Source organism: Pituophis catenifer, unplaced genomic scaffold, assembly GCF_029215685.1.
Source record: "Pituophis catenifer annectens isolate HBS135680 unplaced genomic scaffold, rPitCat1.0.hap2 SCAF_12, whole genome shotgun sequence".
NCBI lineage: Eukaryota > Metazoa > Chordata > Lepidosauria > Squamata > Colubridae > Pituophis > Pituophis catenifer.
This window is the reverse complement of record NW_027256892.1, coordinates 1,386,983-1,404,029: the sequence shown is the minus strand read 5'-3', so window position 1 is coordinate 1,404,029 and position 17,047 is coordinate 1,386,983. Positions and strand designations below refer to the sequence as shown.

Below are 17,047 nucleotides of genomic sequence, written 5' to 3'. Positions count from 1 at the left end.
TTTTGATTCTGTACGTTGTACATTGATTCTGTTTGTTTTCAAATAGATGCTTGTAGAAACTCCAAGAGATAATAATAATAATAATAATAATAATAATAATAATAATAATAATAATAATAATAATATGGTTCAATGACATTGCAATACCTGGTGATGCACGGATTGAAGATAAGCAGCAAGAAAAAATCACAAAGTACCGGGACTTGCAAATCGAAGTTGAGCGACTGTGGAAAAAGAAATTGTGTGTTGTCCCGATTGTAATTGGAGCTCTTGGAGCAATACCCAAAGGGCTACGCCGCTATTTAGAAATTCTAAATTTGCCGGACTTGAACATTTTGACTCTACAAAAAACCACCTTACTCGGAACAGCTTACGTCCTCCGATGATACCTTAACAGTTCCTAGGTCCTTGGTTAGGACTCGAGCTGCTGAGCTATTAACCAGCCTCAAAGGCTGTGAATCTCACTAAAGATTAAATAATAATAATAATAATAATAATAATAACAACAACAACAACAACAACAACAACAACAACAACAACTTTGTCATTGTACATGTATACACAGTATACCCCTACAATGAAATTCACTTAGCACTCAAAGACCAGGTCCAACACACATAACAATCCCCAAACACACTCCCACCCACCACAAATTCCCCAACCCTAATCCACCCAAACGTCCACACAACAGACCAAGTAATGCTGCCCAACAGCTCACTGATGGTGGCCCTTTAGTTCCTTGTTGAGTGCAATTATAGCTCTGGGATAAAAACTATTCAGAAAACGTGCGGTCCGAGTTTTAATTGTTCTTTTATCTTCTGCCGGAAGGCAACAGTCCAAAAAGATTGTAAGCAGGATGGGAAGAGTCTCTGAGAATGTTATTCAACTTCCTCAAACAGCGAGATTCGAAGCTGTCGTCCAGGGCTGGTAGCTAGAGCCCGATGATATTCTGGGCAGTAATAACATACATAATGAGTGATGTGATCAAGACCAGCACCTCTAAATTTTGGCCACTCTAAACTCTGTAGACTTCAACTCCCAGAATTCCCAAGCCAATATGTGGGATTCTGGGAGTTGTAGTCTACACAGCTTAAAGTGGCCAAGACAGAAAAACAGTGCCTTAGACTATTAAAACCTCCTTCAGCTATGATTCTTGATCAGGATTAGGTACAAATTTAACTCAGTTGCAGATTAGGGGATGAGTTAAGTGTGGTTTTCTTCCAGATGTTATCAATGGACCATTGACATATTAACATCTAATGGGAGTTAAAGAGTTCCATAACATCTGGAGACTGTCTCTTGTCCATCCCATCACAGATTTGAACCCGACAACTTTCCAACTGGAAGGCAAAACTACCCAAATCCATTTTGGGAACAGCCAGTTTTGATTTCACATTGTGAAATCACATTGTGATTTTCATGTGCTATTCTGGGAAAATTCTATCATGAATGTCTATTAAGAAGCTGTGACTGCTATTCACTCTATTTTATGTGTGAAAGCACCAAGATTAGGAGAAACTAATAGTACGAAGCCAGCTGTGGCAGGGATTTCTTTAAAAAATATTTTAACAAAGTGCTAATGGTCTTTACTTAACTGTGGTTAACTACTGGGAATGAGACAATGTGTTGAGTTATAAGATCTGTTGGTTAATATGATCTGCCAGTCAATACGTGACATTACTCACATATCTGTGAGTAATGGTTTAAATCATGTTTCTTAATCTTGGCAAGTCACAAATGTATACAACAACTCCCAGAATTCTCAACAATTGCCCGGTTGACTGGTGATTCTGGGAACTGACACCCATCCATTTGGAAGCTGCCAAATTGAGATACACTTTCCTACATTGGAATGCTGGCTACCATGCAAATATGTTCCCTGCCCCAGAAAAAGACATTCTTGTTGCAGTTACTTCTATAATGTTATAATCAGTCATTAGGTTTCATGCCCAATGAGTCCTGGTGCAGTGGATTGTGTATTTCCTGTGTTTAAAATAGCGCTGTATTGTTTATTTTAAGGGTCTAATATTTAGAATGTCATAACTGACTTAGAGAGCTTCAATTATCAAGCCTCAAGGAATGAAATAGGACCACTAGAATTTGCTCTTAGTCACTTCTTCTGGTATGTAAGAATCACTGTATTGCTGCCAGTGAGAGCTGGTTTGACATATAATGGTAAAGAGCATGAGCTATGAACTGGATTCACCTCTGCCATTAACCTAGAAGGTTGATAGAGATGATTAGGGGGCTGGAGACTAAAACATATGAAGAATGGTTGTATGGATTGGGTATGTCTGTCTAGTCTAGTGAAAAGGAGGAGTAGGGGAGACATGATCGCAGTGTTTCAATATTTGAGGGCTTGCCATAAAGAAAAGGGGGTGTCAGCCTATTTTCCAAAGCACCATAAGGTAAGACAAGAAACAATGGATGGAAACTAAAGGAGGAGAGAAGCAGCCTACAACTAGGAGAAATTTCCTAACAGTGAGAAAAATCAATCAGAGGAATGGTTTGTCTTCAGAAGTTGTGGCTGCACAACTTTTAAGAAGAGACTGGACAGCCATTTCATTGGTATAGGGCCGTGATGGCACATGTAACCATATCAGTGGGCACGCCAGCTCAGCTCTGGCACACATGTGCGTGCCGGCCACCTGATTTTCAGGCCTTTTGGGCCCACCAGAAGTAGGGAAACAGGCTGTTTTCTGCCTCCTGAGGGCCTGGGGGATAGGTGGGGAAGGCTGTTTTCGCCCTCCCCAGATGCATAGAGAGGATCTGGAGCCAGGTGACAAACAAAAACTGGCCAGGAGCAAGGGGGGGAGGGGGGGTTGGGCGCGCATGCGCAGGGCGGGGTGCATAGAATTATGGGTGTGGGCACGCGCGTGCGTGAACCTCCCCCGCCCCCCCCCTTCCTGGCACGCAATGGCAAAAAGGTTAGCCATCACTGGTATAGGGTTTCCTGCTCGAGATGTGGATTGGACTAGAACAGGGGTCTCCAACCTTGGCAACTTTAAGACTTCAACTCCCAGAGTTCCTCAGCCAGCAAAGCTGAGGAACTCTGGAGATCCTTGGGACTAGAAGACCTCCAAGTTCCTCTCTAACTCTGTTATTCTATTCTAGAATATGTTGTTTTAGCTTCAACCCTTTTGATGTAGCGTAAAAATACCAGTTCTTCCCCAAAGTTGCCAATACATTATAATTTTTCATGCGTGAGAAAGAAGAAACGACATAATTAACTTGATGTAAGCCATGCAGTTTAATATTTGGCGTATTGAAATGTGAAGTTAATTGGTGTTTATGTATATGTCTCTGGTTGAGATGGAAGAATGATGCCTACATTTTCTTCATGGGCGATGTTGGAAGAAATAGCCTTCTGGGTTCAGTTCCAAGTGGGGAAAAAGACACTGGATTCATGGAAGTTGCTTGGAAAGAAGGTTTATTGATGAACAGGATCACACGGCTTGAGATCCTGGGTGGGGGGGGGAGAGCAGAGATGCTGAGAGTGCCTGGGTGCCCTCTGTTGGGCTTTGAATTTGAGCTTGTGTTCTGATTGGTTGTGAAATTCCCATGGGGCCATGCAGGGGTAACTTTGTAGGTTGTCTGTGTCCCAGGCTTGGTTGAGCTTTGCCGGGTGATGATGTAATGAAAGGGCTTTGGGCAATTCCTACTATGGCTCTGCCTGAAGGAGGTAGATCTTTGTTATGTAGAATAGACTGGTCCAGGCCTTAATGACCCATTGACAAAGGGGAGGAGGAGGGGGCTGAGTTTCTGCCTCCCTTTTAGGGGAAATACTCTACCCTTTTAATATTTCCTAAAATATCTCATTTTCCTAGGAGAGGGGTGGGGGCTAACTTCCTACAGTAACACAGTATAGTTTTGCAATGCAAATGGCCGGTGTTATTTACTAAAAGAACATTCATTGAAAATCGACATCCAGAGAGAAGTTGGTTTCATTTCTTATCAATGCGATAGTGTCTCATCTGAAGCACACATAGGAAATTAAATTTGATTAGCAATTCCACCCCCTTCCCCCGGTGAAAAGTGCAGTTCTATGTCTATGACAAGAAGAAAAGATCTTGAATTTCAGGAAATTCCCCCAAACTACAGTTTCTGGGCTCCATTGAGGAAAGTGATGGTACCTCCAGGGGATCATTCCCATTGCAGTGAGAAGGCGAGGAAGGGTGACTTCTAGTTCTATTGTAGGAAGAAATATCCTTCTGGGTTCAGCTCCAAGTGGGGAAAAAGACACTGGAAACATGGAGACTGCTTGGAAAGATGGTTTAATGGTGGACAGGATCACATGGTTTGAGTTCCTGAACAGAAAAGGGGGCGAGACACAGTGAGTCCCCAGGTTTTATGCTTTCTCTGGCTTTGAACTTCCTGGGGCCCAGAAAGAGTATCCTGATTGGTTGTCAGACTCCCAGGGGGTGGGGGTCTTAGCTAGCCTTGCTGGCTGATGTAATCTTCCCAGGTGCCATGTGGTGAGTTTCTGTTGCTAGATGGGTCCTATTGTGTTGCAGATGATGGTCCATTGACAAAGATTGTCAATTCCGTTGTTTCTTGTCTTGCGTTTTGGTGCTTTGGAAAATCTTTGTGCCTAAATCTTTCTGTCTTATGGCACTAATATTTCCTTGCAGTTTCTTGTATTCTCTGTGGATCTTACTGGAACGGCTACAATTTATCAGACTTCATGTTATCTGCTGGATGGTGACAGTGCTGAGCCCATGTGCCTGTAGGCCTCCACGTGCCAATTGTTGTTGTTAGTTGCAAAGTTGTGTCCGACCCATTGCAACCCCGTGGACAATGTTCTTCCAGGCCTTCCTGTCTTCTACCATCCTCTGGAGTCCATTTGAGCTCACGCCGGCTGCTTCAGTGACTCCATCCAGCCACCTCGTTCTCTGCCGTCCCCTCCTTCTTTCGCCCTCAATCAATTTCAGATACAAATGTATTTAACTAGTTCCATTGTTCCAAAATCAAGTCCAATACATTAGCTCTGGCTCAAATTTGTTCATTTCAATTAACATGGTACAAACGAAGAATCTTAATTTACAAGCCCATGCAAATATTATTAATCTAGAATCTGCAAGTATTATGTGACTGAACTGTCCAGAAATGTTATTACTTAATTCAGTTATGATTAGTGTTGTTGTTAGTTGCGAAGTCGTGTCCAATTCATCGCGATCCCCATGGACAACGTTCCTCCAGGCCTTCCTGTCCTCTACCATCCTCTGGAGTCCATTTAAGCTCACGCCGACTGCTTCAGGGACTCTATCCAGCCACCTCCTTCTCTGCTGTCCCCTTCGTCTTTTGCCCTCAATCGTTCCCAGCATTAGGCTCTTCTCCAGGGAGTCCTTCCTTCCCATTAGGTGGCCAAAGTATTTGAGTTTCATCTTCAGGATCTGGCCTTCTAAAGAGCAGTCAGGGTTGATCTCCTCTAGGACTGACCAGTTGGGTCGCCTTCAGTCCAAGGGATTCGCAGGAATCTTCTCCAGCACCAGAGTTCAAAGGCCTCAATTCTTTGGCGCTCAGCCTTCCTTATGATCCAACTTTCACAGCCATACATTGCAACTGGGAAAACCGTAGCCTTGACTATATGCACTTTTGTTGGCAGGGTGATGTCTCTGCTTTTTAGTATGCTGTCTAGATTTGCCATAGCTTTCCTCCCCAGGAGCAAGCGTCTTTTAATTTCTTGGCTGCAGTCCCCACCTGCGGTGATCTTGGAGCCCAGGAAAATAAAATCTGTCAGTACCAATAGGTCCCCAAAAATGTTGTCTTGCCGTGTGGTAAAGTGGGTAGTATCCATGGCAAGTAAATTTTTACTTACTATTTGGAGACGTGCTAAAATCTTAAGCATAAACACCCCAGAGGATGTTATGAAGGTGGGTGGGGAATCAAACTGGAGGTGAATAAGTTCCCGCAGGTGGGAAGGAAGGAAGGAACTGAAGGGCGACAGTTGTTTGCTTTCCATCCTTGTGCAATGAGGAGGGAGGTTGTTGAAATTTATATAGCGTCTGTGTAAATACCAAGAAGAGCTGAGTCTTTATGTTCTTTGAGTTCAATTGCTTCTTCACAGTTAAAAAGTGGAAATGCAATATTTACTTCTTCCGTGAGGAAGAAGTAAATATCTCAAAAGGGAGTTCTGTTCCTGTTTGAAACCCTCTTTGGCCAAGTGTGTAACATTGATATTGTTGTTATTGTTGTTCAGTCACTAAATTGTGTATGACTCTTTGCATCCCCACGGACTATGGGTAGTCCTCAACTTACGACCACAATTGAGCCCAAAATGTATGTTGCTAAGTGAGAAATTTTACTAAGTGAGTTTTGTCCCATTTTACGACCTTCCTTGCCATGGATATTAAGTCACCCGGTTGTTGAGTGAATCTGCCTTCCCCATTGATTTTGCATGTCAGATGGTCACAAAAAGTGATTGTGTGACCCCGGGACATGGCAAACTGTCATAAATGTGAGTCAGTTGTCAAGCATCTGAATGTAAACATGGAGATGCTACAGCGTGCATAAGTGTGAAAAATGGTCGTTAGTCACTTTTTTCAGTGAACGGTCCCTTAAGTGAACTGTTGTAAGTTGAGGACTATTTGTACAGCACACCAGGCCCCTCTGTCCTGAATTTTCCCAAATTTATGTTCATTGTGTTGATGACACTGTCTAACCACCTCCTTCTCTGCCGTTCCACCTTCTCCTTTTGTCTTCCATCTTTCCCAACATTAGGGTGTTTTCCAATGAGTCCTTTCTTCTCATTGGGTGGCCAAGATACTTGAACTTTGGCTTCCATATCTGTCCTTCCAAAGAACAATAGGACTGATTTCATTCAGGATTGATTTTATTTAGGATTGACTGGTTTGATTTCCTTGCCATCCAAGAGACTCTCAAGAGCCTCATCCAATGTCACAATTGGAAAACATCAGTTCTTCAGTGCTCAGTCTTCCTTATAACCTCAGCAAATGGGTTAGATCAGTGTTTTCAACCTTGGCAACTTTGAGATGGGTGGACTTCAACTCCTGGAAGACTCCAGATGTTGAAGTCCATACATCTTATGATCACCAAATTCTGAAAACACTGGGTTATAGATGAATTTTCCTCACATTGGTGTCTGTCTTCCAGATGGGTTGGGCTGCTAATCCCAGAATTCTCCTGGTCACCATCCAGGAAGACTGGGTTTTAAACACATCTGGGGAACACAACTTGAGAAAGATAGATGGGAACCTGGGAAGCAGCAATCCATCACGTCTGAAAGTGTGAGCCAGTAGAAGCATAATAATGTCCCTGCTTACTATCAAGAGCAGAAAACATTTGATGGAATTTTAATTAAGCATCAATATTGTAATGTCCTCATCAGCAACTACCCAACGTTAAAGGTAAAAGTTCTTCTCACACATATGTGCTAGTCGTTCCCAACTCTAGGGGCGGTGCTCATCTCCGTTTCAAAGCCGAAGAGCCAGCGCTGTCCGAAGACGTCTCCGTGGTCATGTGGCCAGCATGACTCAATGCCAAAGGCGCACGGAATGCTGTTACCTTCCCACCAAAGGTGGTCCCTATTTTTCTACTTGCATTTTTTTACCTGCTTTCGAACTGCTAAGTTGGCAGAAGCTGGGGCAAGTCACTGGAGCTCACCCCGTTACGCGGCACTAGGGATTCGAACCGCTGAACTGCCAACCTTTCGATCGACGAGCTCAGCGTCTTAGCCACTGAGTCACCCTATAGCCAACTTTAGTCGGCTGAAAAAAGCTAAGCAGGATCAGACCTGCTCTTTTTTTTTTTATTGCAAAAGTTTTACAATTACATTTTTACCCCACTTTTTCCCCCCCAACCCACCCCTCACTCCCCACCCTAACCCCCCCAAACCCCCCCTAGCCCCCCCTGACTTCCACTGAATATAATCCCATCAAAATCCCTTTTTTATAAAACTTGAACCCCTCAAACCCCCTTATAATTTTTTCTCTTCACAATTCATACATTCATACATTTCTATTTTTATATAATACTTTCAGTGAAAAGCTATTTGATACTTCCTAACTTGATATTTATTCTGCACATAATCTATCCATTTTTTCCATCCCCATACATAAGTCTCTTGTGAGCAGTCTTTTAAGTATGCTGAGATCTTCGCCATCTCCGCAAAACTAGCCATCTTCAAAGTCCATTCTTCAATAGTGGGCAAAGCTTCATTTTTCCAATATTTACCTATCAATAATCTTGCTGCTGTTATCATGTACAATATCAACTTAGTTTCATCCAATGTAAAACTATACCCAATAAAAACAATTGTGGAGAAAATTGAATTTTTTTCTTCAACACATTCTGCATAACCCACCATATTTTTATCCAAAAAGCCTTAACTTTCTTGCAATTCCACCAAACATGGTAATATGTAGCATCTAAACAATCACATCTCCAACATTTTGGCTGAACATTGGGATACATACAGGATAATTTCTTGGGATCTAAATGCCATCTGTAAAACATTTTGTAAAAATTTTCCCTCAAATTCTGCGATTGTGTAAATTTAACATTCTGAACCCATATTTTCTCCCATGTTTCCAACAGTACTGGTTCTGCAAAATTCTGTGCCCATTTAATCATACAATCTTTAACCAATTCAGTTTCTGAATCACTTTCTAACAAAACATTATATAGCCTTTTAATATGCATTGGACCTTTCTCTTTTATATGTCTAACCAATTCTTCCTCAAGAGAAGAGAAGAGACCTGCTCTTTCGTTGGATTGGATAAGACCAGGAAATCTCAGAGCAGTAGAGTAGATTGAAATGTTGAAAAACATCCCCGATCCAAAAACAAGGTCAAATTCCTTCCATATGTTGCTAGACAAACTTTGTGGATGTTTTCCGTGACGTCAGCAGGAGTTTTACTGTAGGGAATTTTAGTCTCTTTTTAGGTTTAAGGTATAGAAGCCCCATGGAGAGATCCGTCTTAAATAAACATTCCTTTTTAAGGTGATGTCTATTGTCACATTCATCCATCATTTCTAAGTCCAAATGTACCCTGAGAAGAAGCTGCCACGTCTATAGCACGTCAGCCAGTCAAGGGACATCATATCTTTAAAGGCGGCCCAGCTTCCTTCTCATAAATACCTCCTTTATGAGAAAGAGAAAGTTTGATCCTGTCTTGCTCTTGATATAAACACTCCAAATACATCTCAAGGGTTTTATTTTTGTGTTGCTTTTATTGCAAGGGATTCAAACTCTTATTTCATTGAGGGTCGCGTTAGCAATAGCACTTTGACTTATATACTACTTCACAGTGCTTTTAACAGCCCTCTCTCTAAGCGGTTTACAGAGTCAGCCTCTTGCCCCCAACAATCTGGGTCCTCATTTTACCCACCTCGGAAGGATGGAAGGCTGAGTCAACCTTGAGCCAGTCAGGATTGAACTGCTAGCAGTGGGCAGAGGGAAGGAAGGAAGGAAGGAAGGAAGGAAGGAAGGAAGGAAGGAAGGAAGGAAGGAAGGAAGGAAGGACAGACAATAGCATTTAGACTTATATACCGCTTCACAGTGCTTTTACAGCCCTCTCTAAGCGGTTTACAGAGTCAGCATATTGCCCCCAACAATCTGGGTCCTCATTTTACCCATCTACTACGGAGACGTCTTCGGACAGCGCTGGCTCTTCGGCTTTGAAACGGAGATGAGCACCGCCCCCTAGAGTCGGGAACGACTAGCACATATGTGCGAGGGGAACCTTTACTTTTAAGGGTCCTCCATGTTTATTGAATGAAGTCACACTTCCTTTTATAAGAAAGTATGGGGTGGGTGGGGTCCAAATTCTCCTCAACTACAGGCACGTGCCTGATTTTGCAGCTTTTTTGCCATTGTTGTTAAACGAATCATGCCGTAATAAAAGTGAATTTGCTTGTCGGAAGCTCCCCCCAGGAAGGTCACAAATGGCGATCATGTGACCTGCCACCATCATAAATGGCAACTTCCGACTGCCCAAATTCTGATCATGTGACCGCAGGAATGCTGCAATTGTTGTAAGTATGAGGCCTGGTCATAAGTCACATTTTTTTTTCAGTGCTATTGTAACTTTGAGCAGTCATTATACAAATGGTCATTAGTCAAGGACTACCTATATATACAGTAGATGTCAGCGCCTCAGCGCTGGCATAGAGAGGAGAGATAAGCTCTGAACTTTTGCCTGCTAAATCCCTTTGAAGCTCGGTCGTCGTGGAAATGAGGAGGGGGGAGACATTCCTGTGAAATGACGAGACAAGAAGTCAGCAGAGGGTATATATACCTATACCTATATACTCGAATCTGAGTAAGGGTATGGCTAGCTGATGAGAGCTAAATAGCTTGAAATAGATCTATACTAGTCTTCCTTTATTTCTTTATCAGTAAAATATAAATTTGGTTTGAAATGGTTTGTCGTGAATGCGACTGCTTGAGGGCTCCTGGATTGGAGCTGAAAGATGAAAGGGAAGCAGGATGCTCCCTCCCACATGTTGGGGTAGACCAGGTGCCTTGATAGAAAAACACTTAATAGGTATATATATATATATATTTACAAAGGGAGATCCAGAAATGATACCTTGCAAACTTTAGCATTATTGTTATTTTCCAGATTACTTTGTGCTGCATTTTCATCTACAGTACCTCTCTATACAGACACACACACGTTTGGATGGTAAAAAGCATTAATAATAGCTAGAGAGAACAGCAGGAAACAACCATACAAATAGATCATGATTTATAGTCTCCAGTATCCCGGTTCACAAAACACGGCAAGCAAGAATTAAAACAAATTACATCATAGCTTAGCGAATTGTGATCCCAGACTCTGGGGCTGATTCTTCTCTTTAATGCGCTTGGATTAGTTTTATATGTTTTGCTACTTCCATGCAATGTTCACAACTTTGGATTCTTTGCGATTTGGGACTGGGGGGGGACAGCGAGCCTCTTTTCGTTACATTGAAAAGTTGGGACCTGTTGCTTTTTTTCCGACTCACAATTTTCAAGGAGACAGTGGTTTTCCTTCCTTCTGTTCCAAAACTTGCAGTTGAATTTGGCTGCAGACTGCATGTTTTCCTTCTGACGCCACTTCCGTGCTCCTGGGCCTCTTTTTTTTCCACGCCTGAAGGACAGCACATCATCTTCATGTGACTCAACCTTACGAATCATGCTGGAACCATGAAGCTGGCACTCAAATGAAATCAGGATGGGCTTCCCCATGACTTTGCAAAGAGCCAAGTTTGAGGTGTCTCAGGGAAGAAAAATTCAGGGGCTACAGCCAGTTTTAAATCATTACAGTTTTCCTTCGACTTTCTCAATCGCGTGAAGTGACAGCGCTGCTTTAGGCTTTCACTGGTGAGAGCACACTTGAAATGCTGCATCCAGTTCTGGTCACCATAATATAAAAAGGTGTTGAGACCCTAGAAAAAGTGCAGAGAGGAGCAACAAAGATGGTAAGGGGACTGGAGGCTAAAACATATAATGAACGGTTGAGGGAACTAGGCAAGGTGGATAAAAATCAATGATTTTTTTAAAAAAAATAAAACATTTTTTTGATTTAAATCAGATTTTTTTTTATTTTTATCAAATATATTTTAATAAACTTTTGGGGTAAAAATCTATCGTAAGATAGTTTTCTATTTAAGATACATAAATCATTTAGTTTATTCAGCATGAAATGGAGCTTAGTGATGTAGCATGAGGCTGTATATTCTGCAACACTGGGACTATCGGTGAGTCAACAGTGGGTCAAAGGAGTAGCATAATTTAAAAATTATGATTTAAATCGAGTTGATTTAAATCAAGCCGTTTTACTAGTGATTTAAATCATGATTTAAATTGTGATTTAAATCAACTCGATTTAAATCAAATCCACCCTGGAACTCGGTACAGTATATCCAAGATATACACCAAGAGCCTCAGTGGCACAGCAGACTAAAGCACTGTTAAGTAACACCAGCTCCCTGAAATTAGTGCAAGTTCGAATCACACCAGGCTCAAGGTTGACTCAGCCTTCCATTCTTCCGAGGTAGGTAAAATGAGGACCCGGATTGTGGGGGCAATAAGCTGACTTTGTATAAAAAAAGAACACCGCTTGTGGGGGGCCGAAAGCCCTACTAAGCAGGTATATACAAAAGTATGAAGGTTATTGCTTAACGCATTGTAAGCCGCCCTGTGTCTCTGGAGAAGGGCGGAGTATAAATCGAACCAATAAATAAATAAATCCAGGAGCCTGGATAGCTCAACAGACAGAAGCACTGTAATTTAACACCAGCTGTCTGCCATTAAAGTAAGATCGAATCTCGCCAGGCTCAAGGTTGACTCAGCCTTCCATCCTTTCTAAGGTAGGTAAATTGAGGACCCAGTTTGTGGGGACCTAAGTGATAATGTCCAAATGGGGCCCAAAGTGTCAATATTTTATTTATTTATTTATTGTTTATTGGTTCGATTTATATGCCGCCCTTCTCCGAAGACTCAGGGCGGCTTACAATGCGTTAAGCAATAGCCTTCATACTTTTGTATATACCTGCTTAGTAGGGCTTTCGCGCCCCCCCCCCCAGTGGTGTTCTTTTTTATACAAAGTCAGTTTATTGCCCCCACAATCCGGGTCCTCGTTTTACCTACCTGGAGTGGTATAGGGTTTCCTGCCATGGGCAGGGGGTTGGGCTAGAAGACCTCCAAGGTCCCTTACAACACAATTATTCTACATTCTCTCTTCTTTTCTTTTGTCCCACTCGCCAGCTTTCTTTAAGAAAAGGGAGCAAAACAACCCCCTTTCTCCTAATTTGGCTCCTCTCGAGTGGTATGTGGATAAACAAAACCATTTGAAAAATACTGACAGCTTTTCAGCCGTTCTTGGCTCACTGGATCAAATTCCACTTGCTTATCAAAAGCCCTGGTGCCATGGAACAAAGCTGGGCACTTCAACAAAACTGGCACCAGACACGAAGGCCGGAAAACAACAGCAAGAGCCTGAACGACGCATTTTTGAAATAGTTGACCTAACTATGAAGACTAGGCTCCAAATGTATTGCTCGGGATCTCGCGGTTGCTTTTCCATTTTCCACAGAACTGGGACGGCGAACCTATGGCACGCGGGCCCAAAGTGGCACGCGAAGCCGTGTCCCCTGGCACACGCGGCGTCACCTGTTCCTCTTCTGGGTTTCTGGCGCGCGTGCGTACCCGACGGATCAGCTGGCTTTTTGTGTGAGGCAATGCCGGAAACTGGCAAAGCTGGTCTTCCATTTTCCTGCGTGAACATGCACGCCGGCCAGCTGATCGTCAGGTGTGCATGCGTACCAGAAACCCAGAATAATAGCTGGCTCAAACCGGAAGTTCAGTATGTTGAAACCGGAAGTTCATTTTTGGGCGCACACATGCGCCCTGGTCAGCTCCTCTTCCAGGTTTCGGCCCAGAGGCACACATGGTTCCTTTTCAGCACTCAGTGCCAAAAAGGTTCACCGTCACTGGCATAGAACATAGAATTATAGGGTTGGATATAGCTTCCTTCCTTGCTTCCTTCCTTCCTTCCTTCCTTCCTTCCTTCCTTCCTTCCTTCCATCCATCCATCCATCCATTCATCCATCCATCCATCCATCCATCCATTCAGTGATTTCTTGAAGGATTGTGATCAGGGTGGATTTGATTTAAATCGAGTTGATTTAAATCACAATTTAAATCATGATTTAAATCACTAGTAAAAAGGCTTGATTTAAATCAATTCGATTTAAATCATAATTTTTAAAGAGCAACTGTCATCTCTGCTACTCCTTTGACCCGCTGTTGACTCACCGATAGTCCCAGTGTTGCAGAATATACAGCCTCGTGCTACATAACTAAGCTCCATTTCATGCTGAATAAACTAAATGATTTATGTATCTTAAATAGAAAACTACCTTACGATAGATTTTTACCCCAAAAGTTTTTTATTAAAATAAATTCGATAAAAATCAAAAAAATCCGATTTAAATCAAAAAAATCTGATTTTTTTTAAAAAAATCATTGATTTTTATCCACCCTGATTGTGGTTATTTTTTAAGATACGGGCATGATTCTAACTGTTGGTTAATCTTACCTCTTGCTTTTTTTTTTTTTTTGGACAGATGTTTTATTGTATTATTGAAGCGTTTTCTCCCAGCAAAGTTTTGTGAGTTTTGGAAGCCGCTCAAATGTGCAAAGGGACATTCAGAACATTTTGAAGGGGATGAAATTACCGTGTTTTCCCCGAAAATAAGACCCTGTCTTACATTTTTTTTGAACTCCGAAATAAGCGCTTGGCCTTATTTTCAGGGAGGTCTTATTATTTTGGGGCGCGTGGAGCAAGATGGGGCTTCTCTTGCTGTTTTACCTAATTTCCAGTTCTGTCTCCCTAACCCTAACCAGAGGAAATGGCGGGGACCGGCTGCGTATGTGGTTAAATCTTTTCAGGGAGGTCTTATTTTTGGAAGGGCTTATTTTCGGGGGGGGGTGGTATTTTAGCGCATGCACTCAAAAGCCCGATTGGGCTTATTATCGGGGGAGGTCTTATTTTCAGGGAAACAGGATAATGTCCTCTCAGAGCTACCAACATGGCACAAGCAGTAGTACCCTGTTTCCCCGAAAATAAGACCTCCCCTTATAATAAGTCCAATCGGGCTTTTGAGCGCATGGCAATAAGGCCAAGCGCTTATTTCAGGGTTCAAAAAAATAGAAGACAGGGTCTTATTTTCGGGGAAACATGGTCTCTTTTTTACGCTGAGTGAAGAAGCACTTCCCTTTTAAAAAAATATATATGATTCTTTAGTGCTATTTTTGAAATAAGTAGTTTATGGAGTTGCATTTAATTGGCTGGCTTTGTTGTTTATTTTTGTATTCTACTAATCAGGTGTCTTCATTCCTCCGTGAATTGTTAACAGGTTCTCTGTAGGTTAAAAATTGTGAGAATAAAGGGCAAATTTGATCTTGCAAGTCACTGTTTTGGCACTGTTGCTCCTCGATTTTTTTGCAACCTCTGTTTGGTGTAATACTTTGCCCATCAGATGACTTTTTCCATACTCGGAAAAATCATTAAACCAAGCTGTGGTTGAACATTCCACATGCAAGCAATAACCCTGTGAGTTCCCATCATGAACACAGAGGTACTTTAAAAATGTTCCCATTTTAAATGTCTGTAGAGATTCTCCATCATCGGTTCTCCCAAAGGTGTTTTTTTTCAAAAGGCAACTGAACTTTCTTTTTCCCTTTGTAGGAAGTTAGCACCCACCCAGTGGTGAAATCCAATTTTTTTTACTACTGGTTTTGTGGGCGTTGTTTGGTGGGCGTGGTGTGGCTTGGTGGGCATGGCAGAGGAAGGATATTGAAAAATCTCCATTCCCTCCCCACTCCAGGGGAAGGATACTGCAAAATAGCCATTCCCTCTCTATTCCTGGGGGAAGGATATTGCAAAATCTCCATTCCCACCCCACTCGGAGGCCAGCCAGAGGTGGTATTTGCCGGTTCTCCGAACTGCTCAAAATTTCCGCTACCGGTTCTCTGAACTGCTCAAAATTTCCGCTATCGGTTCTCCGAACTGCTCAAAATTTCCGCTACCGGTTCTCCGAACTGCTCAAAATTTCCGCTACCGGTTCTCTGAACTGCTCAAAATTTCCGCTACCGGTTCTCCGAACTGCTCAAAATTTCCGCTACCGGTTCTCTGAACTGCTCAAAATTTCCGCTACCGGTTCTCTAGAACCTGTCAGAACCTACTGGATTTCACCCCTGCACCCACCCGTCTCCTAGGAAAATGAGTTATTTTAGGAAATATTAAAAGGGCAGAATATTTCCCCTAAAAGGGAGGCAGAAACTCAGCCCCCACCCCCATTTGTCAATGGGCCATTAAAGCCTGGGCCAGTCTATTCTACATAACAAAGTTCTACCTCCTTCAGGCGGAGCCATAGTAGGAATTGCCCAAAGCTCTTTCATTACATCATCACCCAGCAAGAGTCAACCAAGCTTGGAACTCAAATACACAGCCTACAGAGTTGCCCCTGCATGGCCCCATGGGAGTCTCACAACCAATCAGAATACAAGCTCAAATTCAAAAGCCCAGAGAGAGCATAAAACCCAGGCACTCTCAGCATCTCTGCTCTTTTTTTCCCCCAGGACCTCAAACCATGTGGTCCTGTCCACCATTAAAAACCACGATGGTAGCAGATCCATCCAACGATGATATGCTACCATAGTGTGTGGAGTTGCTACCATTGTGCTATCATCGTTGGATGGATCTGCTACCATCGTGGTTTGTGAACCAGAGTGAGCTTGTTATTCTAACCAACTACTGTTTGTGTGGTAAGAAGATTTTTGTATCACTGGACTGATTTAACTGGCAAAGACTTGGATTGATTCAATGACTATGAAATTGTTTTTTCACTATAAAGTAAACTTTTTGATAAACCAGTTTGCACATCTCTTATTCATTGCTCTCAGCAACGTTTCTCTGTGCTTTACACTCTGCTGGTTGGTAACACAACAACAATATCCTTAACACTAAGTATCTAGTGTTGTGCCTACAAAACGTCTGTTAATCCTTAACAACACACAGGACACAAAGGATCTTAAATTAGGGGTCCTAATTGAAATATTGGAAGTATTACATTTTGGTTTTTTTTAAAAAAAAAATCTGTTGCATTTAACTTATTTCTCTCTCTCTCTCTCTCTCCTCCTCTTTAGATTAGCTGAAGACCTGCACTTTAAGGAAGAAGGAAACGATTCTGTATTGGCCAGCAAACATCCAAGCCCTCATGGATTCTGAGAACTCTGTTGCTGACCAGTAGCAGGAGAAGTGGGATGTTTACGTGGAAGTGTCTTATTTTGGGGGCTGTGCTGGTCATAGCCACGCTGTCCACTGCAAGACCAGCGCAGACCTTGCCAGAACAAGGTAGGAGCATCGTCTTCCTTATTCGTGGTCAATGGTTTTGTTTCCATTCTTACGTGTTCTACAGCTGTGATGCTGGTTAATGGGGAGAATCTTACCGGAGTTAATTTTCTGCCAAACATATATCCCAGAAGAACTGCATGGAACTGTCGTAATTTCTCAGCAGGAAAAATATGTTATTG

At 42.4% G+C, this 17,047-nt stretch overlaps 1 protein-coding gene across 4 annotated transcripts in view; it reads left to right on the top strand.

Moving 5' to 3' along the window:
- FGFR1 (fibroblast growth factor receptor 1) overlaps positions 1-17,047 on the top strand; it is a 122,621-nt gene that overhangs the window by 16,097 nt on the left and 89,477 nt on the right. For all 4 annotated transcript variants that reach the window (XM_070952402.1, XM_070952400.1, XM_070952399.1 and 1 more), the window contains exon 2: positions 16,666-16,868. In XM_070952402.1, the coding sequence (XP_070808503.1) occupies positions 16,778-16,868 (91 nt within the window). In that variant the 5' untranslated portion in view covers positions 16,666-16,777. The remainder of the gene's footprint in view (positions 1-16,665; positions 16,869-17,047) is intronic.